Genomic DNA, 23,107 nt, shown 5'->3' with positions numbered 1-23,107 from the left:
TTTGGGGAGTCAACCAACAGATGGAAAATACCTCTTCTGTCTCTCCTTCTCTATGTAAATCTGTCTTCAGATAAAAATAAATACTTTAAAACACATATAATAAATCTTATTACCTACTTTAACTTGAAAATTTTTTTAGAACTACATTTAGAAAAGATTTAATCTTTATAAAGGAACAGCTAATGTATCAACAAATAAATCCATGCTTGAAATTACATAAAGTTAGTGCATCTGAAACACAGTTTGAAAGCTCATTTACTAATGCATCCTAAAATACCAATAGATTACAGTTGTTATTTTAAATATTGGCTCATACATCTGTTTTCTTTAAAAATATTTAAGAGCGTGAAATGTAAACTTCTGGAAAGAACAAAGAGAACTATAAAGATGTTCAAAGAATCATTAAAATTTGAGATTTCCTTTTATTTCTATTCTTGGATTTGAAGCAGTAGTAACTGGCTAAATAAGAGGAACAAAGGACACACAACAGCTCTGCTCACAACTTTTAACTTTTGTAAAAAATTAAATTTTGTATAAAACTGTAATTCCCGGGGATGGGGGAACATCAGAGCCTATGAAACGATGTTATAAAATGAAATGCAATAAAAAAGTTTATATATAAATAAAAAAAAGAAAAAATAGAAACTGGCAGATGAAATAATGGGATTTCACCACATAATTCTGTTAATGTTTGTAAATATCTATACTCAATAAAGAAATCATACAAATATAACTTTAAAAAAGACCTGTAATTACCATACGGGGGAAAAAGGAAACAGAAATCACTCAGTCTATGTGGATGACTCATGCCAGGTACAATGAGGAATTCAGAAACAACGGAATGCCACCTGTCCTCAGGCGGGTCATGGTCAGGCGTGGGAGAAGACAGAAACACTTCCACTACACTGTCACGAAGATGGCAGGCGAGGGGCGGGCAATGGCAAGGAACCAGCAGGTCCTTTGTGTGGTCTGAAAGTTGGAAGACTTGACTAAAGAAGAGTCTGCACGCATCACCAAGTGTTGCTGACAGCAGGCAAGGCTCAGGGGGAGGCTGAGGAGGGAGGTTGTGAGGCAGTGATGGAGGGAAGAAAAGACTCTTTTGCTCAACATGATTAATAATCAAGAAAAGATGTATTATTATGGTTACTTACAAATCAAAGGTAATGCAGTTTCACTTCTGCTACAGTGGCACTTAAAAATGCCCATCATTAGAGAAATGTATAAAGGAATTGGAATATTCTTCAGCCATAAAAAAAAATTCTACCATTTGAATCAAAATGGAAGCAACTGGAGGGCATTATGTGGAGTGAAAGAAGCTGAACACAAAAGACAAATATTGCATGTGTTTTATATGTAAGAGTCAAAGGTTAAAAAAAACAAAAACAACCAAAAAGGAAATGCCTCTGTGTACCAAAATTACTGTGAATATAGTCTTGCCAAACTTGTTTTATATCTTTGTCAAACAAATGGTTTAAGAATGATATACTGGCCAGGCTAAGCTGCAGCACACAACAAGACAGGCCACACTAAGTTGGACTGAAGCACCCACTGGAACACAGAACATGTGAGAATTGGAGCCGGAGGCAGGTCTGATAGGAGATTTTTGGGGATACCCTGGCTGGACCAGAATACCTCAAAGTATGTTGTAAGAATCAAGAATAGGTTGGGCATAGCAGAGGTTCATAGGGGTGCCCAGACTAGGCCACAGCACCCACTGGTGCATATGAGAAGCGGGGCTGCAGGTGGGCTGGGCCAGGCCAAACTGTAGTATCTGCGGATGCACATGACAGCTGGGTCAGAAGGTGGGCTGGTCAGGGCTAGGTCACAGCACTTGCCAGTTCGTATGAACACAGGCTTGGGGTAGGACGGACCAGGCAACTGTACCCACTGGCACCAGTGTTGACTGGTGCAGAGAGCAGATTGAACCTAATCCTGCATCAGCTAGCACACACAAGAACAAGGTCTGAAGATCTCCTACGTGAGGTTTCTTAGGGGCTCCTCAACTAGATTGCTGTGCTGGACTCCTGAGCTCAGGGAAAATCACATAGACACGGGGTCTGAACCTGGAGCACACTTTGCAAGAATGAGCCACCTCAGTTGCTGACCCTTGTGCAAGAATGGAGAGCATACCCATATAAACAAGAAAAACAGTCCAGCCAGTTCATCTAAGCCAACAGAAACCTTTGAGCATCTCATCAAAAGATGGAACTAAGGACAACTTGAGCAACACTCTAGGTCAGGCTCTACAAGAGGTATGCACCAAGATCTACAAGCATACTAAGGTAGACAATAGCCAACAGGCCTCAGAAACAATTTTGTACCTCTGTATAACAAAGCTGACAATGTCTCAGAACAATCAAGACTACTCAAGTAACACCCTGGAACATTCTTTCCCACGTCAGGGTTCAAAGGACTCCTCTTTGTCCTCAGGTGCTGAGGCAGTGTGACAGCAAGGAGCTGCACACATTGTCCCCCATCTCCAACACCAGCCTGCAGGCACAGGAGGGAAAAACTGAAATATTACCCCATCCATCTCCCTGCTCCTGACTCTCTCCACTCCAATCAGAGGCTCAGGTGGGTCTGTAACTCCCTCACCTTTGTAATAAATATTTAAGAAAAAAAAAATACTGAGGCCAGCGATGTGGCATTGTGAGACAAGCTACCACTTACAGTGCCAGCAGCCCTTATGGAGTCCTGGCTGTTATGTTACTGTTGTGTCAGACAGTCCAGCATCCCATTGTCTACACATGTCCAACAGTTTCATTGGGAATCCATCTTTCGTCTGGATGCAGGGATGCATGCTCCATTATACCCCCATGTCTGTATATGAAAGATGCCAGTACTCCATCACTATACATTACCATAAGTGAGAAGCCATGAAACAAGGTCAACAACTGGTATGAGTTAGAATAGCCACAACAACAACAATAACAACATCAACAACAAGTTACAGTGTCATGAGAAAAAAAAAGGTGCCACTGAGTAACCAACACATGAGTGACAAAAAGGAAACACAGAAGTCTCCTGGGAAAAATGATGCATTAAATCTTAGCAATAATTCTCTCCACTCAGGGTTTCATCTGAGTCATACATTTATTATTTATCAAAGAAACTTAGCTCATGTAGAAGACTGTTCAGTAGACCAACCAGCACAAAAGGTAAGTGCTGTAACAAGCGAAGCAGGTATGTACTGAATCTTACGCAAGCACAGGGGAGGACTCAGTTAAGGCAGGTCAACGGGGTTAGTGTTAGATGAGGAGGACATATGAGTACGGAAATTCAGAGGGGCACTAACGAAAGGGGGAAAAGTTAGAGAAGACAGCATGTTTCCACTCAACTCTATGTGATTCACAGGTAGGCAAAGGAATCAAACACAAACTGAGGACCTGCGGGCCATGCTGCACAACTTGTGCTTTCTCCTCACTGCTATGGGGCACTTAAGTATTTAAGCCAGGAACCAATTTAGCACTTTAAAAAAATATTCCACTGGAAATTGCTTAAGAAACCTCCACTGAGACCAAGGCTGAGGAATCATTCGAGATGTTTTGCCATGAGTCTCTGCCTTCAGAAACTTCTCTCTTCAATGAAGTGTGACATACAGATGTTTGCACCCATTACCTGCCCTTCGTCTGGCAGCGCTCACTGTACGTCACAGCCATGGCCATATGATCCCCCAGCTTACAGACCTTCTAGCTCTCCGCACTCACGCCTTTCTCCTTCCCTTGCCCATTCAGACCAATTCTGATTTGAGGACTGAGTTCAACAACCCTGTCCAACTATCTGTACTAACTCCTTCCTGTTTCTGATGTTGGGGGTCCTCTTTTAATAAGCGGACATATCTCGGTTTCCTGTATACTTAAGTCTAGTTCCCTAATATTTTCTTCTAATACCAAGACACAGTTTTGCAATTCAGTTTCTGTCACTGAATGAATGATTACACCTTTAGATTCCCCAGCATGAGCCAGGCCATTTACTGGGAAAACTTACTAGTACCTTGCCTTGAATTCTACTTACTCACTACTCATCGAGATATATCAACTCCCTAAAAAACTTGAAAAGTATATGGGTTGGTAGCAATGGAATACTACACCTACAGAATACTTACAAGGCTGTATTCCTCAGCACCTGATCTCACCAGCACATGGCTAGAATCACAGGTCCAAGTTGTATACTTGCCATAAGAAAATCAACTGAGTCGTTCAAGTAACTTGTGTATCTTTCATAAGAAACTGAGCCGTATTCAGATGAGCACCGGGAGGTGCCTAATACAATGGATTCTAACTGTTCTTTTGGATGATAACCTGGCCACAGAGATGGATATTCTCTGATACCCAACCTTACTGTGTATGTACAACAATCACCTTACTCTGCTCCCTTTCAGGCATTCTCAATCTTTCCTTCTCTTAACCCCGATTTTAAAAAGTTAATAAATCCTTCTGTTCTTCCACTTTGAGAAACTAGACAGTATTGAGTGTGTGTTGAAGTATAATTTATTAAGTATGGACTCACATAACCTCAAAGGAAAATGCATATACTTTTTTTACACCTCAGTAATCTTAAACTGTGCTTTTCAAAATTGAAATTCTTCTAAAATCCAATACTTTAAGCAAACACAAACATGCTTATCTAGCTTGCCATAAATCCTTCAGCTGTCTTTGCTCATAAGAGTATGGCTTTTCAAAAACAACTGCCCAGGGTATTGTGACACAACAAATCAAGCCACTCCTCGAGATACCTGGACCCATATTGGAGTAGCTGGGATGGGGCTCCACCTGTGCTGATATGTACGCACGGAGGCAGCAGCGAGTGGCTCAAATACTTGGGTTCCTGCCCCCTACTTGCCGCCTGGATGAAATCCTTGCTGCTGGCTTCCACCTAGCCCAGGACTGCTAGTTGCAGGTCTTGGGGAATGAAACTCTGCATGCTTAAACGTTCTCTCACTCATTTTAGCTGTAACAAAAGCTAAGCTGAAGTGTGCACTATTTATGAGGGAAATATTAACATAATTCTTGCTTAAAATAAAAAAATGCTTAATATGAATTATCTGCATTCATGAATAAATCAAAGTTGTAAGATTAGGTTTGGAGGTTTATTAAAGCAAATCTATCAACCATTAAATTATCCAAAGATTTGTTGTCCAAGTTATAATAATTATATGTATTTAAATGAATTAAAATATATCATTTAGATATATATCATTTTACAAGACTGACCTTGGCAAATAACACAGAATTATAAGATTATACTCCATATATTGGGTCAATTCTCAGATTTCATTTTTCTTCATCTGGATACTTAAATGAGCCAAGTATGGCAAACAACTTCATTTGCTGACACATCAAAGTATTTATTTTTCAAAACTGTGTTTTCCTACAATTAAGGAAATTTTTATAACAACAACAAAGATAAAACTCTGTCAAGCATTTCCTACATGCTAGGCATTTTGCCTAATATTTATATAAGGTTTCTTATTTCAACATCACAATATTCCTGATTGGTAGATATATTATTGGCCCCATTTGACAAACAAGAGAACGGAGAGGCAGGAACTAAGCCAGCCACTGGGAAGAACAAAATTACCCGACCAGGCAGTTACCAAGCTAGGACAGAAACCCAAGCAGCCACCCACCCTGCTACTCATGTGTAACTACATTTTCCTCCTTTTTGTCTCTGTATTTCTTTGTAGTATTTCTTTGTGTGCCATTCTTTAAAGACTGATGGACAGGTTTATTTATTTATTTGAAAGGCAGAGCAGCAAAGAGAGAAGTGGACATGGGGTGGGGTGGAGAGGCGAGAGAGAGATTTTCTTTCCATCCATTAGTTCACTCTCCAAAAACCAGCCGCGATAGCCAGTTCTGGGCCAGTCCAAGGCTGGGAGCCAGGAGTTCCATCATGGTCTCTCAGAATGGTACTTGGTGTGTCACCTGCTGCTTCCCAAGCACAGAAGGCAAGAGCCATGACAAAAACTGGCATTCCCACATGGGACATCAGCACTGCAAGCAGCAGCTTAGCCCCCTGCATCACAGGAGCAGCCCCTCCACATGTCATTTTAAGTGATGGATTTTCAGTTTTGTACCTTATTTTGAATTCTGCTTTAAGTTAAGGCATCATATAAACTGACAGGAACTGAGGAGTGGGAAAAGCATCACCAACGAAAGGAAGTGAATAATAACTAAAAATCACAAATGTTTTGAGCATTGAAAGAGACTTTAGCAGAAGATCACCCATATTGCCAAATATATGCATTTTGGAAATCTTTTCGTGCAAAACCCACGGCTTCACAGAGGGAGGAATTCAGTGGTAATTCTCATGACCATGTTCAAGGCATAAAGTGTTTTCAGAATCAACCCCAGTTGCTTTCTGTCTGTCTGTCAGCATGGTAAGGATTTGGCATGGCTCTCCTTTCCTCCCGCGGGAGAACTCCAAACGCTTGCCAGATCACTTAATAGTCTAGCTTCCATAACAAATCACTTTCATCTCCTACAAATGTCTTACAACCGACTTTGAATTTGGGCAAAAAGGAAAAAGGCATTAGAGGAAAAATGGAAAAGGAGGTAGAAGCAGTTTGCTGTTTTTTGGGGGCACCAACAAATAAAATGTGGTTATAATTATGTGAAGCACAACATTTTGGTATCATTCTTGCTATCAGCCCCACGAAGCTTTCGAGTTTCAATCTTTACTCCCACAAGAGCATAAAGCACACACCAATATTATAGCTTAAGTGAGGTATTAAACCACTGCTTTGTAACTCTGTGACAGTGTTGAGTTTTATTTCAGGGGCCAACTTTTTTCCCCTTAAAGACAGATAGGAAATGGGAAAAATAATTACCTATTCAACTAGAAATAAGATTATGAGTGAACAAAAAAAATTCTATCAGAAAACAAATGACTAATAAAGTATATGCTTTAGCATTTGTAAGAAAACAAACTTTTAAAAATTAGAGCTATACAACAGGGTATGCTGAAGTTTACAAAGGCAAAAGCAATCTATTCTTGGGTTTGGCTCATATTCTTATTTGTTTTTTTCCCCGAGTTATGAAAAAATAAAGATGCAAAGACAGACCTGTATTTGGAATGTAATGCTGGTAAGAAGGACATTTCAACACACGACAAAGTCTGACGCAGAAGAAGATAATGCAAATATTCCAAGAAAATGTCGCTTTTAACTGAAGTCTTAAAAAACAGACAAGGCTTTCTTCCGGAATCAAGATAGCAGGATTGGTAAGGTCACTAAAGCAGCGGATACAACAGTGTGGTGTTGCACTGATACCCCAGCGGCATTCAGCTAACAGTAATCTGAATTGCACTGGCAGCCAGAACTCCACCAGCAACAAGGTGGGAAGGACGTTCACTGGGAGCTCACTGTGAACCCAGACAAGGAACTCTCCATCCTGCTGGTCTGTTTGATTTAACAAGCAGCAGAGGCAGAGTGGCTGGTCCCAGATGGTGGTGTGGGAACAGGGTGGATTTCACACCCCAGTCTGTACTCTAGAGCCATGTTGGGTGCCATTTTGTTTCAGGAGGCAAAGGCTTGGGAAAGGACTGAGCATAAGCTAAGCTGGGAGTGAACTCATTTCTGACTCAGTGAACTGCAACAATGTGGCATTCTATAGGTTCCACCAAAGATAGGTCAGAGTAGCCCTCAGACCTGATGTCCAGCAGATCAAGAACTCTAGCAGTGGTACATCAGGCACCATTTTGCACACTGTGGCAATAGCTTTAATACTGCAGGGACAATACTGAGCTGTGTATGCACTGAGCTGGGAGCAAACTTGCTGAGCTCAGTGCATTGTACTGGTCTCACAGGGAAAACAATACCTACTTTGGCATTATATGGGTTAAAATATGTCTGTGTGGCCCTCAGACCTAACAGCCAAGAGGTTCTGGGAAAATCAGCACCAACAACAACCTAGCTATATAGGACACCTGGTGTCTCCCTAATCCTGGGACCTGCTCCAACCGGAAGTGGGAGAAAGCTTGTACAGACAATGGTGCAGCCCCAGCACAGTATCACAGAAAGTGGAGAGTGGTCAGTCATGGCAGACAGCCCTCTGTAGGCATACAAGCATTTCATGTTAACAAAAAACAGAGGTGGCATCAAGACAGATTCTGTTTCCACATCTCCTGTCTTGAAATGGAAATCATTTAAAACAGAACAAGCACTGGGCCCGGCGCCATGGCCAAGAGGCTAAAGTCTTCTCTTTGAATGCACCAGGATCCCATATGGGCGCCGGTTCTAATTCCAGCAGCTCCACTTCCCATCCAGCTCCCTGCTTGTGGCCTGGGAAAGCAGTCAAAAATGGACCATAGCATTGGGACCCTGCACCTGCGTGGGAGACCTGGAAAGATGTTCCTGGCTTCTGGCTTCAGATTGGCACAGCACCGGCCATTGCGGTTACTTGGGGAGTGAATCATCGGACAGAAGATCTTCCTCTCTGTCTCTCCTCCTCTCTGTATATCTGCCTTTCCAATAAAAAGTAAATAAATCTTAATTAAAAAAAAAAAACGGAACAAGCATAAGCTTGAGTGTCTTCCAGAGGAGGTGTATAAACATTCCCGTGTTCTTTTGAGTGGTAAAATGGTAAAATCAAAACGAAATGTAATATAAAAATCTTAGCTTCATGATTCATTTCATACATTTCTATTATTCATCAAATTAGCAAACACCTAGCATGTACTCACACTGTGTTAAGTCCTGCAGCTAATACAAGGGAAAATAAAAATAAAGACACAGGTTCTATTCTTAAAGACTTGGATATATTAAAAAGGTTAGACTTAAAATCAAATACTAGGGGCCAGTACCATTGCATTGTAGGCCAAATTTCTGCCTGAACCATCAGATTTCACAGGGCGTTGGTTCATGTCCCAGCTGCTCCACTTCCAATACAGATTTCTGCTTATGTCCTGGAAAAGAAGTAGAGGATGGCTCCAATCCTTGGGCCCCTGTACCCAGGTAGAAGACCCAGAAGAGGATCCTAGTACCTGGCTTCTGATGGGCCCAACTCCAGCCACTGTGGCTATCTGGGGAGTGACCAGTGGATGGAAGAATCTCCTCTGGGTCTCCCACGCAGGTGCAGGGTCCTAAGGCTTTGGGCCATCATCCACTGCTTTCCCAGGCCACAAGCATGGGGCTGGATGGGAAGCGGGGTTGCCGGTATTAGAACCGGCACCCAAATGGGATCCCGGTGCGTTCAAGGATAGGACTTCAGCTACTAGGCTACCACCTCTTTTCTGTCTTTCAAGTAAAAATAATAAACCAAAAAAAAATTTTTTTTAATCTATCAAACATCAATAATAAGACAAAATGAACTCAACTGCTAAACTACTGAGAAATGCAGGCTGGGTCTTGGCGAGGCAGTTAAGTCACTGCTACAGACATCCTATAGCAATGTTCAGACTTTGAGTTCCAGCATTCCACTCCCAATCCACTCCCACCGATGCCCATCCTGGGAGGCAGCAAGCGATGGCTCCAGAACTTGGACCCCGGCCACCCACGCAGGAAATGCTGAATGAAATCATGTCTCCTGGTCAGGGCTTTGCTCAGTCCTGGAAGACTTTGCTCTGTCTCTCTGTCTCTGCCTCCATTTCAAATAAAATGGAAATAAATGAACAAATCAATAAAATCACTACAAACGTAAGTGCTACATAATTTCTAAAAGAGATCATTGTGAATTGGAATAATGAGAGAAAACATCATGTTAAAAAAAGAGATCACAAAAGATAAAAACAATTTATGGAGAAATAAGCAGTAAAGTTGGCAGTTTTGGATAAGCAAAAACAAACCATGCAACCCAAGGAGAATGGCCTCGGAGAGTTTCATACTCACTCCGATCCATATCAGAATTACAGACTTTTTAGTTATAAAAAACAAATTACCTTCTTAATTATTACTCATAAGTCCTGGGACAGCTCCAGTCTAGCTTACTTATCCAGAATAATTATTGACAACACCTTGTTCACTCTCAAAAACTTCTACATTTGGATACAAATTCTAAAGTCGATTTATCTTACTTAGAATGAACTATCTCAGCAGAGAATTACACTACTTGACAGCCATTCATTGAATACAGGTTATTTTGTTTTAAACAGCATTGGGAATGACATTTGCCAAAGAACATCATAATTCTGACGAAACAATAAATAAAGGGATTGAGAGAATCAATGTTCTTAAAAAAAAAAGCCCACACCAACCAAAGCAATTTACAGATTCAAATCAATTCCTATCAAAATCCCAATGACAATTTTCCATGGAATTGTTGCAATGGAGAATGGCATGAAGGCTCCTCAAAAACCAAAAAATAAATAATTAATTAATTAAATTAAAAAATGCATGATCCTGCAACCCCACTATTCAGTATTTTATCCCAGGAAAATAAGATCACTTTGTCAAGGAAAAATCTACATTCCTGTGTCCATTGCAGCGCTATTCACAATAACCAACAAATAAAAACCACTTAAGTGTCCGTCCAGTGAGGGATGGACACAATGTGAGACATGTACATAGTGCCTTAAAAGCCCAGGAGCTTGTCATGTGCAATAACACGGATGGAACTGGAGGTCATTACGCCAAGTGAAATAAGCCAAGCACAGAAAGACAAATATCACATGATCTCACTCCTATGTGAAATCTAAAAACGTGGATCTTTCATAAAGGTGAGAGTATTGTGAAAGTTATCAGAGGCTGGGGAGGGTGAGGAGAAAGAAACGGTGGGAAAAGGTTAACAAATACTAGCTTCCACTGTCCTATTACACAGTAAGGTGACTCTAGATAATAATATACTGTTTCCTTTACAGGAAAAAAAAAGAAACCAATCAGAAGAGAGAATTTCGAATGTTTTCACTATGTGGAAATGGTAAAATATCTGAGACAGATACATTTACCCTGACTGGACATTACACAATGTATACATGTCTTGAAATATAACATGGTACCACATAAATTGTAGAGTTTATCGCTGTCAGTGAAAAGTTATTATTTTTTTTTAAAGATTTATTCATTTTTTATTTTTTAAAGATTTATTCATTTTTTATTCATTTTTATTATACACAGAGGAGGAGAGACAGAGAGGAAGATCTTCCTTCTGATGATTCACTCCCCAAGTGAGCCGCAACGGGCCGATGCACGCCGATCCGAAGCCGGGAACCTGGAACCTCTTCCGGGTCTCCCACGCGGGTGCAGGGTCCCAATGCATTGGGCCGTTCTCAACTGCTTTCCCAGGCCACAAGCAGGGAGCTGGTTGGGAAGTGGAGCTGCCTGGATTAGAACTGGCACCCATATGGGATCCCGGGGCTTTCAAGGATAGGACTTTAGCCGCTAGGCCACGCCACCGGGCCCAAGTGAAAAGTTATTTTTAAAGAACCCAAGCAGTCTGATTGCAGAACCCACTGCCTTAACGCTGCATAGTAGTAGCCAAGGGGCTCAAATTCCCTGAGATGAAGAACACGAAACCAGCAAATGTAAATGACAGATAAATGGTTCCCTTCCTTTGTGGCATGTGGTGCCCTGTGATGCAGCCACATGAAGATGTTTAACAGGAAGCTGGAGAGATGAATCTGGAGCTCAGAAGAGAAGTGAGAGTGGCAAGCGGTGATTAAGCAGTCTATGACACAGAGTAACCAAAGCCGTGGGGTTGAACAAGCTCAACTAAAAACTGAAAGAGAGCATATAGAACAAAACAGAAGAAAGCCGTGGACAGTTCCAGCTGACAGGCTGAGCAAGAGTAATGCGGTAAAACAGCTATCAGGAGAGATCACACGGACACCAGAACAACACATCGTGAAGGTAAAAGAAGAGTGCTTTGGGGAGGTTTGGTGGTATAGCACATTAAGCTGGTGATTTCAGGATTAGCATCCCACACTGGACAGCCACTTCAAGGCCCAGTTACTTCACTTCCATTCTGTCTTCCTGCTAACATTCCTGGGAAGATGGGAGATGATGGCTCAGGTGTTTGGGTTGTTGTCACCCACATGGGAGACCTGAATGACGTATCTGGCTCCTGCTTCGGCCTGACCCAGTCCTGGCTGTCGTGGGTACTTGGGGAGTAAATCAGTGGATGGGGTCAATTTCTCTCTCTCTCTTTCTCTGTGACTCTTTCAAATAAAAATAACCTTTTTAAAAATTTTTAAGGAAAACTGCATTGAGAGTTTTTTTTTAAAGAGGGTATTCAGCTTTCAGCTGTGGAGCCAATTTGATGAGAAGAGTTTTCTGTTCTCATCACATCTTCCCTTTACTTTGAAATGAAGGCAATCATATACGAAGATGTCTGAGTTCTTTGCCTTGTTTGAAAGACAGATTATCCAACACCTGGTCACTTTATCCAAGTCCTCTTGCCAACACTGGACAGGTTTTTTTGTATAATTGGGTTTCTTCAGTCCAGCAAGACAAGGCTTAAGGTCTGGTGTGCCCTGCCCCATCAGAATAGTTCTGTGACGACAGGATTTTTATTCTGCAGTAGCCCGCCATGGCCGTGTTTGCTGGGTCTCGTCAACAAGTCCACACAACTATTCTACAGAGAAGAGCAAAAAAGCTCTACCTCAGAAAGGTAAGGAGAGGGCTGGGGAGCCCATTAGCCTTTTGAACATGCACTTAGCCATCTACAGTGTGAGCTACCGATCACACTCAATGAATTCATTCACTTTTTCCCCCAATTGGAAAAGTCTTCCCACTTAGAAATATTAATAATTTTTTTTGGAATCTGGACAAAAACTAAATTGCAAACTTTTGGGGAAATTCACTAACTCAAGTCAGCAACAAATGCAAATTGCCACACTTCTAAACTAGAATAACCTGATCTGACTTGTTGGTTCAGGCCTGGTGGTAGGAGAAGCAGAAAGGATGTGGGTGAGGGGCTGAGAATGGAGAGAAACGTTAACAGTAAGACAAGCCTGGGCTGTGTGTTCTTTAGAATAGTTTTCCTGCCTCCTAACTGCACAGGGTCTTGAACTCCAGCATTACAAGAGCTAGCTATCGCCTTCTAGGACCAGCTGGACAAACACAAGCACTCAAATAAGAAGTTCTTGATCTCCTAACTGCTCTCCTGAATTATCTTCCTTAGACCCGTGCCAGGTCACCTTTGCTGAAACAAACTGAAAATCAGCTCTCCATCCTCATGTGCCTCCCTACTGTTTTAAGGTGATGAGTAGGAACATCCTTGGAGCTCAAATAAAACGATTTAAAAGGGGCCAGAGCAGTGGCTTAATTGGCTAATCATCCACTTGGATGAACCAGCATCCCATATGGACACCAGTTTGTATCCCAGCTACTCCACTTCCAATTCAGTTCCACACTTACAGCCTGGGAAAGCAGTGGAGGATAGCCCAAGTCCTTGGGCCCCTGAAACCATGTGGGAGACCCAGAGCAGCTCTTGGCTCCTGGCTATGGATAGGCTCAGCTTCAGCTACCGTGGCCATTTGGGAGATTGCACCAGTAGAGAGAAGATCTGTCTCTCCTTCTCTCTCTCTAAATCTTATTTTCAAGTAAAAATAAATAAATGTTTTAAAAAATTTACAGGAAAGTTGAACTTAACTGTCGACCTGTGAGACTGACATTTTTGGTTACTTGGTTTTTGTCCAACACTTCATTCCCCTTTCCCCCCCTATATTCTAAATTCTTTTATTTCCTTTTAAACCATTTCATATCTTTTAGAAACAAAGGCAGGTATAATAAAGGTAATAATCAGGTTCCAAAGTTATGTTTTGGAATCTCTTTTTCACTGAGCAAAAACATAGGCTGTGGACCTCAACAAAGTTGGGATAGGAAATATACAAGGCTAATTCAGGTAGAATTATAGTAAAGATGACATCAGGATACTTCCTTGACCCAAGAACTTCCCCTGCGCTATCATCAGTATTTAGACATCAAAGGCAGGTGTGAATATGACTGCAGCTTTGAGGAAAAAACAGGCACACTGTTAGCCTTAGCTGGTAAACACAGGAAGGTGAGGGCAAAAGAAGGTGAGGGAAAATTCCTCCAGGCACTGAGCAATCCCCATCATTCCTACATGTAGATTTTTTCTATTTGTTTTTAAGATTTGTTTATTTTGTTTAAAATTGGAGTTACACAAAGAGAAAAAGACACAGCAAGAGAGAAAGCAGACCGTCATTCCCAGAAAGGCCACGACAGTAGGGCCGGGCTGGGCCGGATCAAAGCCAAGAACAAGGAACATCTTCCAGGTTTACTACCTGGATGCCAGTAACCAAGTCAATGGGTCGTCTCCCACCGCCTCCCCAGGCACATTAGCAGGGAGTTAGACCAGAGGTAGACTGGCCGGGAGCCCAGATGGGATACTGGTGTCACAGGTGGAGGCTTAACTTCTTCCACCACAACACCAGCCCCCCAACTAGCTTACAAATGACTGACCATGGCACAGAAAGCTTAAGAGGCAAAGTCACAGAACTAAGCAGTAGCAGAATCCATACTATTTTCCCACTAGGATTTAATCCAATAAAAAATTGCATTTTATTTAGTATAATGGTAGTTAATTTTAAGTAGGGAAAATCCAGGGTGGAAAGATGACAGAAACAAATAATGAAAAAATAAAAAATAATGAAACCTGAAACTTGAATTTAATAAAATAAAATGAGGCTTTTATAAAACAGTGCCTTTAAAGCACAAATCAGAGAAAAAAATGTGTCTTATTTTGGTAACCATGTTGCTATAGCAACATCATAATGATACACAGAAGGGTTTCAAAGTTATGCTAGTAATAAAAGATACACATGCATAGATAGGTATATCAATATTGCTGAATAAATATCAATCTCTGTAGCCTTGCCAGATCTGGTAACAAGGAAACTCATATAAACATTATTTATACCAATCATAAAAACACCTGTCAAACTGTATTTACTGTTTGCACATGTCCATTGAGAGAAGAAATAAAAGAAAAACTATGTTATAAACCTCAGGACTTTGGTCTGATGTGAAGGAGAAAAAGGAAAAGATAATAACAGGATTAGCTAGTCTTACAACTGCATGATATGAGTAAAACTTACTTACGTGCTTCAAAGTTCAAGTAATGCATAGTACAACTATCAACACAATAAATTCTTATTTATATCCCTTGACTAAAAAAATGTGATATTAACTTCCAGGTTTAAATTTAAATTTATTAGTGGCCCTGTGTCTATTAGAGTCACTTTTCAGAAGCCTCCCCCAGCCCCAAAAAATGCTTTCCACATGGTACTCAGCCTATTATTATTATTATTATTATTATTGCCTTGCCTATCTACATAAACTCAATCCTACTCTCTCTTGTCAACAGCAATTTTGATTTTAGTGCTAGGATTGTCACCTTGCCCCAGCATGACTGAATCATAATCTTGGAGAGAGAAAGGCATTTGAGAAAGCGCCAGAGTTCTGAAATGGTTCTCCAGGAAGTAGGTCGTATCCTATCACTCTGCAACAGTTGTTTAGCCTATAAAATATTAAGCATTTAAAATTCAGTTGTCCCAGTCATATTTAACTTGATTATGATATTTCCATGAACATCAAAAGGTGCTGCAAGAGTAGAAGCAGGAAGAGCCTGGGGAAGAGATGTACAGGACAGCAGACCTTGCAAAGTCAGATCTTTGATGTACTTCTTTTCTGGAGATATTGTCTCTCCTTCTCAGGCACAGCAAGCACCGAAACATCTGACTATGTTCTGGGACAGAACGCAGTGGTCTGGCGAAGCAGGCCTGTGTCCATGCAACAGTGAGGTGCATCCTGCAGTCAGTGCCCCACACTGCCCTGCAATTGTAGCCAACAATACATCAGCTGAAACTTTGTGGAAAAAAGTTTGTTGCTTTAAGATTTATTGATTTTTTTTACTAGAAAGGCAGATATACAGAGAGGAGAAGAGACAGAGAGGAAGATCGTGTGTCCGCTGATTCATTCCCCAAGTGGCCGCAATGGCTGGAGCCAAGTCAAGCTGAAGCCAGGAGCCAGGAGCCTTCTCTGGGTCTTCAGGCAGGTTCAGGGTCCCAAGACTTTGGGCCATCCTCGACTGCTTTTTCAGTCCACAAGCAGGGAGCTAGACAGGAAGCAGGGCCACTGGGACTCGAAGGCAAGGACTCCAGACACCAGGGCACAGCGCTGGGCATGTGCAAAGTTTTGATCTCCAAATACAGGCTTTCCTGTAATGACTTCCTTCTTCACATTCCTTTCTAAAAACTGGACATGATGTCTGCTGGTACAGAAGCCATCTTGAAATTATAAGAAGATCAACATCCGCTGAAGAAGTCCTAAGTGAGGCAGACAGAGACATAGAAGGGGATGGGTCCCTGGCAACATCAGTTTATTATACCTCTTTTCGCTCCAAGAAATAAACTCTTGTTCATTTAAGCCACTTGCTACAGAAAAAAATTCTGACTTACATAACCACTGTAGGAAGAAACAAGGTCTAGATGAGAAAATAATCAGTAAAATCTGCCTCGTTTGTCACATCGCCCTCTGCTCCTGCCAAAGATACTTATTCCTCCAACTCCCACCATTTATAAACTCAAACATACTCTCTTTTTTAACGCTGTCTCAAACTGTGGACTCAACCTGCCCCTTGGATCTTTGGTATCTACCTAAGACCTTTTCTTGGCCTGACTACCCTAGACTTGGCCTATCTGGCTCACCTGGTATAAGTTAACTATTAATGGACCAACAGATCTCACTCCAGCAGCACGTATACTAGCTGGGAGCAACAGAAGCCGAGTCCTGTTTCACACAGACAACATAGCCTACTGTGGCTTTACTCTCCACCTAACCAACTCAAACGGACATGAATAGGACAGAAATTAAGCAGGAAATAATCTTCGGACAGACAAAAGAAATAAATCTGTGCTACAACATATTCATATTTACAAGAATTTAGTTTTTTAAAACAATGTTCTTAGTTCTCCAAAGCAATATTTAATTTGACTAAACTTCAACACAAGACTTTATCAAGATGGAGTAACCCCATTGCTCTCAGATTCTCATCCTTACATAAAAAAAGGGGAAAAAAAGCAAACAAATAATTTAACTACCAGCTTAGAAAGATTGTAAAATGTAGAAAGAAGAAAACAGATAGCTTAGGGGATCATGGAACTTGAGAAACACCAGGGTAAGGAAGCTCCTGAGTTTCCCTGTTGTCTCTTGTCACTGTAGAAGTTTCTAACCAGAACCACTAGATTAAAAGGAAAGCTCCAAGAAAAGTTTGATCTACCTACCTCACCAGGAAAAAAGGAGCTAAGGAACAGAGGCATTCCTGGCAAGTCTCATGCTACTCCAGCCAAACCCAACTGGAGAAGTGCAGCGCTCCCTCCCACAGTTTCTGCGAGGCTGAGCAAGGGAGTTGAAGGTCTTCCATTCCAGCCCATCTCTGCCTTACTGAAGCAGTAGTATACACTCTTAATTCCCACTACTGGAATAATGCCATGGGGCTGAGCTGAGAGCTGCTCCTCCTCTTACTGCAGAGGCACTTGATATTCCAATTTCCCTCCCAGAGGACTGTCATTTGGGCTAGCAGAGGGCTGAGCCTCTACCCCAACCTTGCAACAAAACCAAACAACCAAACAAGATGGTGCATGTGCGCCAAGTTAGCGCTACATTTTCCTTCCACTCCTGCAGCATCCAGCAGCTAATCCTACACCCCATACAGACACAGGCCGTAAAAGCTGGTGACTGACCTTTCATAAAAAGGTGACAGCTGGGACCGGGGGAGGATTCTGAAGTTCAGCTCTACACAGCCTGTGACAGGACTTTCTGAGTCAAGGCCCCACAAGCCCAGCAGTGTCAGTGGGCATAGCAGGACGCTCAACATTCATACTATATTAATCAGGCTTCTCCAGAAAAACAGAAATAAGGGGATACACGTACGATAGACAGAGATTTATTATACAGCATCTCATCATTACAGAGGCTGAGAAAGCTCACAATATGCCATCTACAACCAAAGGCCCAGGAAAGCCTGCACTGCAGCTGCTGTTCAAACCCAAAGGCTTGAGAAGTGGAGCCCTGAACCCAAGGGCAGCAGAACATGAGCTGCTGGAGCGAGCGGAGAGCAAACCCGCCCGGGCTCTGCCCACTGCTCTGCTCAGGCGCTTGTGCACTGGATGATGCCAGCTCACACGGATGAGCAGCACCTTCACTGTCTACTCAGTCGGCCAGTTCACAGGCCAACCTCTTCCTCATTTTCACAACATACTCAGAAACAGTGTTTTCATCAACCTCTTTTAACCCAACTAACCATCACACATATTCGCTTGGCTTTACCCCAATTGTGTGGGGGTGGGGTGGCAGTACCAATTCAATCTTTTTTTAAAAAAAAGCCTAAATAGAACTAGATACAGATTCTTTCAGTACAGCCTCTAAAGCGACCAGAAAACAACTGAAAAGCCCTCGCCAAACCAGAATCAGGAAAATCTGGATGAATTCGATGTTACAATTATTTGAGAAGCAGTCATCTCAAAAATCCTTCAGAAAGCAACAATAGACTTCGTTTAAAAAAACAAAATGAAAAATCTCAACCAAAAAAAGTTACAAAAATTATCACACAGAAACTACAAGAGCTAAAATAAACTACTCACTGGATAAAACAACAGCGTGGAATGTTAACGGTCATGATTGCAGCCCCAAAACAAAAATTGACATTTATAAACTGTCACCATTTGGGAAACACGGGGTGAAGGATACACGGGATCTATATATTCTTTGTTACGAATTCAGAGGAATACAACATTAAGCATTAACTTTCAAGGATCAATGAAATCCTAAAATAAAAACATTTCTGACCAACAGACGCACCAGTACGCTCTTCAGTTCCCTAACACAATCGGGAGAATCTGAGAGCTGCTCTCAGTCATTGCGAAAGCTTCAGTTTACCAGGATGTCGTCCTGACCACTATTGAGCATTATAAACTTCCACCAATAGCTCTGATAAACTAGACTTTATTCACATTAAAAACTTCTGCACTGCAAATGACAGTATCAAAAGAATAATAACACAAGCCCACAGACTGGGAGAAAATATTTGCAAAAGACATATCTAATAAAGGACTGTCTTCCAAAATATACAAAAAACTACTGAACCTCAAAAAAATAAAATAAACTACCTGAGAAATTGGCAAAAGGCCCTAACAAACACCTCGTCAAAAATGATATACTAATAAAGATGACAAGTACATGAAAAGATGTTCAACATCATATGTCATGAGGGAACCGCAAGTAAAAACAATAGTGAAACATTACTCATATGTCAAACTAAACACACAGAACTAAGGAATAATTTGAATAGCATTGAACCCATTAAAAAGCTACATGCATCAAGCTAAGAATATTCACCTTTTTAAAGTAGCTATAGAATATTGCTAAAGCTTCCTATTTATTAAACTCTTACCAAGTTTTCCCAAATAGGTTATTTTCTCTCTCCAACAACGGAATAAAAGCAGACATAAATAGCACAGTCAAGAAAGAACCTGTTAACTCAGAAACTTAAACACATTCCTCTAGGTATTTCTTGAATTAAAAAGAAAAGCAAAACTGAACTTCTTTCGTATTTAGAAGTGAAAACAAAACACTGCTCTCAAAAGGCTTCCAGCTGCAGCAGCACATCAGCATGGGAAGTGTGACCATCTGAAGCCTACGAACCAGAAAGAGGAACTGAAACTAATCGAGACTTCAGCTCCGGTCACTACACAGAACTGGAAATGAAAGGAAACACAAGTAATCAGTCACTATCAAAAAGAGTCCGAACTAGTAAAGTAAAAACAACCAGTAAAGAAACAGATCTAACAAAACCTAATCTGGCTCTTCAAAGGCCAATAAAATTGACAACGTTTATTTTCATTGAGAAAAAGTTCTCTCGCCCTTCCCCCTTTCTCTCTTCCTCTTTCATCCCTTTTTCAATCAAACACAAATAATCAACCCAAGGAAAAGAGAGAGGAGTCTTAACAATCACAGCAGAAAAACTTTTAAAGGGAGTTTATACATCATTCAGTACTGAGAAATTTGAAACGCCAAGTGATATGCTTGATTGTCTAACAAAATATTTCCAAAATTGACTCAAGAAGAGGTAAAACTTCGTAAATAAACCAGTAATTATGGAGGAAACAGAATAGGTGAACAAAATTCAACTACCCAGAGAAAGACCCAAAATATTTTTCTGTAAATATTTACCCAAACTGCAAAAAACAAGCAACTCCTGTGTTACTCAAAATGTCTGATGCAGAGATGAAGGGCTTGTTAACTAGAAGTGATTGGTACAACCCAGTCTTCATAAACACACACCAAAAAACCCACACAGGCTAATATCATTTGTGAACACAGCTGCAAAAAACTTACATAAAATATTAGAAAATACATATTGCTATATAATAATATATGCTAATGTATACTAAAAGAACAATTCCCTCCATGAGTTGTTCTATATATCACAAATAATAAGGATAATTATTTTAACAACAAAACCACTTTTTTAATAATTACGTATTTACTTTTAACCTCCCATTTATGGCAAGTGATAATATTTTTCCACCACCATAACCATAGATCTACATATATTGAAGAAAGTATTGGCAGGAACATAATACCAATACTTACCACTGAGGCAAAAATCACAAAGAAAGTAAGCAAGTACATAAAATTTAGGAAACTTTCAAATATGAGGAAACTTCAAAAACTTCATGGAAAGTAGAATTAGAAGTTTAGGAGCCAATGTTCAGCCACTACCTGCTATTCAAAATAACTGCTAACTATAAAAGCTACTAAAATTGATCATATGTTTGAGAAATCCATCTTAATAAAAAGATAAATTTCTAAGAAAAGGGCTCATCTCAACCTACAGTTGAACAACTGATACTTCTATGTGAGCACTGATGGTAAACAGAAGCTTCAAACAATAATTAACATCTATAGTTAGTGATTACTAATATACTTAAAGAAGCAAATGAAATTATTAAGGCATAAATTAATATTTGACACAGATTCTAGAAAAATGTTCAAAATCTGTTAGTTTTCTATACTTTTCTTTGAGAGCAAATAAAGATGGAAAAGAAAAGAATACTCCAACCTTTCTGTTTTGGATTCGTTGTCAATTTTGTACTGTTCGAAGTCTTGGCTCAGAGACTGTAGCTTTTCTTGAAGTCTCTTTTCACGTTCTATACTTCCTTGATAAAATTTCAACTCTTTTTCCATTGCTTTCACTTTTTCTTCCATAGCCTTAAATTCATGAAGAATTAGATAGCTGACTCCACAGTATTTACAAACTTTTTCCTCAGGCAACATCTAGGAAACAGAACACGCATTTACTGAAATGGTATTTTTTAAAAAATAACAGGAAGGAAGGATGAAAGGGAAAGAAAAAAATAAGCTAATTTTTTTCTTATTATTTGAAAGGTAGAGGAAAGTTACAGAAAGACAGAAACAGAAAGGGAGAGATGGGCAGTGGAGGGATCTTCCATCCACCGATTCACTCTCCAAAGGGCCAGAGCTGGGCTGATTTGAAGCCGGGAGCCAGGAGCTTCTAGCAGGGTTTCCCATGTGGGTGCAGGGGCCTAAGCATTTGGGCCATCCTCTGCTGTATTCCCAGGCCATAAATGCAGAACTAGATTGGAAGAGCAGCAGCTGGGACTCAAACTGGTGTTCATAAAGAATGCCAGTGCCACAGAGAAAGGCTTAGCCTGCTATGCTGACACTAGCCCCTGAAATGGTACTTCTTAGATTCTAAAGGATAATGTTACCGCAAGTACACAGATGACATAAACACATATTGTACTATCCATGGAGCAACAATCATGACATTGGCTCCATCTGGATACCATTTTAGAAATTAGCATATTGACTCTGACACAAAATCTTAGCATTAGAAAAGGGTCTTTTAGAATAATTATTTCCCCATGGTACCTCTAAGAAATATTTACTCTTGAAATATTTTCTATAAAATAAAACTAGAAGTGGAGAAAGCACCTTTCTAACACTTCTTTCCACTGAATTTTCCACACATTTGGAAGAGATCACTGGGCTCCCACTGCTCAGTGACCCTGGAGATGCTTCTTAGCCTTCCGTATCTTGTTTTTCTCATCTGTAAAATTACCACTCTGGACCAAATTCTAAATAATTGCTCGATGTCAACATTTTATAACTTGGACAGAATTAAACATTCTGTCATAAACCTACAAATAGGAAAAACACTTTGAATTTAATCTCTCTTCTCTAAAATCAGTTTTCTCTTCAGTAGGCATGTTTATATCCAATTTACAGATTTAAAAACTGAGACTATTAAAGTTCAATAATTGGTTGATATGTAGAAACACAGGGAATAGAACCCAGTACCTATACTTTACCTGTAATATTCACCTACCATGCATATGCCAGTTAAATTCACCTGCTTCCTCCAGATAGTATTCCAATGGCTCTGGCCAGCATAGGTGCATTATAAATTTAATTCTAGCAGTCAGAAGAGATGGGTTCTTTTTTCTCTGTGAGGTATCAATAGTCCTAAAGTAGCTTTTGCTTGTTTTGCTACTCAAAAAGTGTTAAGAGGCAGCTTCATAAATATTTGCTCTGGGACACTGACTTGAAATCAACCCTTGGATTATTCAAACAATAGTTACTTTTAATGCAAGCTCCCTTGAGAGGACAGAAAGTACTCTTGTAATTAAGAATGATGCCATAATATTTGCATATCAATGCTATTTCACCATTGGGTGCAAGAAACTAACAATACATTTTTGTTAAGTAAAATGTGGCTGGGGCCAGCACTGCGCCATAGATGTTCAAGCTGCCACTGCAACACTTTACTTCCACATGAGCACCAATTTGAGCCCCACCTGCTCCACTTCTGACCTGAGTCACTGCCACTGTTCATGGGAAGGCAATGCAGGATGACCCAAGGCCTCGGGCCCCTGAACCCACACAGGAGACCCAGAAGAAAATCCTGGCTTTGGGTCAGCCCAGCTCTGGCTGCTGCAGCCATTTGGAGAATGAGTCAGTAGTTGGGAAGATGGTTCTCTCAATGTCTCCCACTCTCTCCCTAACTCTGCCTTTCAGGTGAATAAATAAATCTTCAAACAAAAAAGTAGAATTCAGCTCATGTAAACTTCATTAATAAAAAGAAAATTGTAAAGCATAATACAACACCATGGGACAAAAATGATT

At 40.6% G+C, this 23,107-nt stretch overlaps 1 protein-coding gene across 4 annotated transcripts in view; it reads right to left on the bottom strand.

Moving 5' to 3' along the window:
- LEKR1 (leucine, glutamate and lysine rich 1) overlaps nt 1-23,107 on the bottom strand; it is a 172,680-nt gene that overhangs the window by 127,289 nt on the left and 22,284 nt on the right. For all 4 annotated transcript variants that reach the window (XM_004598568.2, XM_058661480.1, XM_058661481.1 and 1 more), the window contains exon 3: nt 21,021-21,235. In XM_004598568.2, coding sequence (XP_004598625.2) covers nt 21,021-21,235 — 215 coding nt within the window. The remainder of the gene's footprint in view (nt 1-21,020; nt 21,236-23,107) is intronic.

The sequence above is a fragment of the Ochotona princeps genome, chromosome 3, assembly GCF_030435755.1.
Source record: "Ochotona princeps isolate mOchPri1 chromosome 3, mOchPri1.hap1, whole genome shotgun sequence".
Classification (NCBI taxonomy): Eukaryota; Metazoa; Chordata; class Mammalia; order Lagomorpha; family Ochotonidae; genus Ochotona; species Ochotona princeps.
The sequence above is the reverse complement of the archived record's forward strand: the minus strand, read 5'-3'. Positions and strand labels throughout refer to the sequence as shown.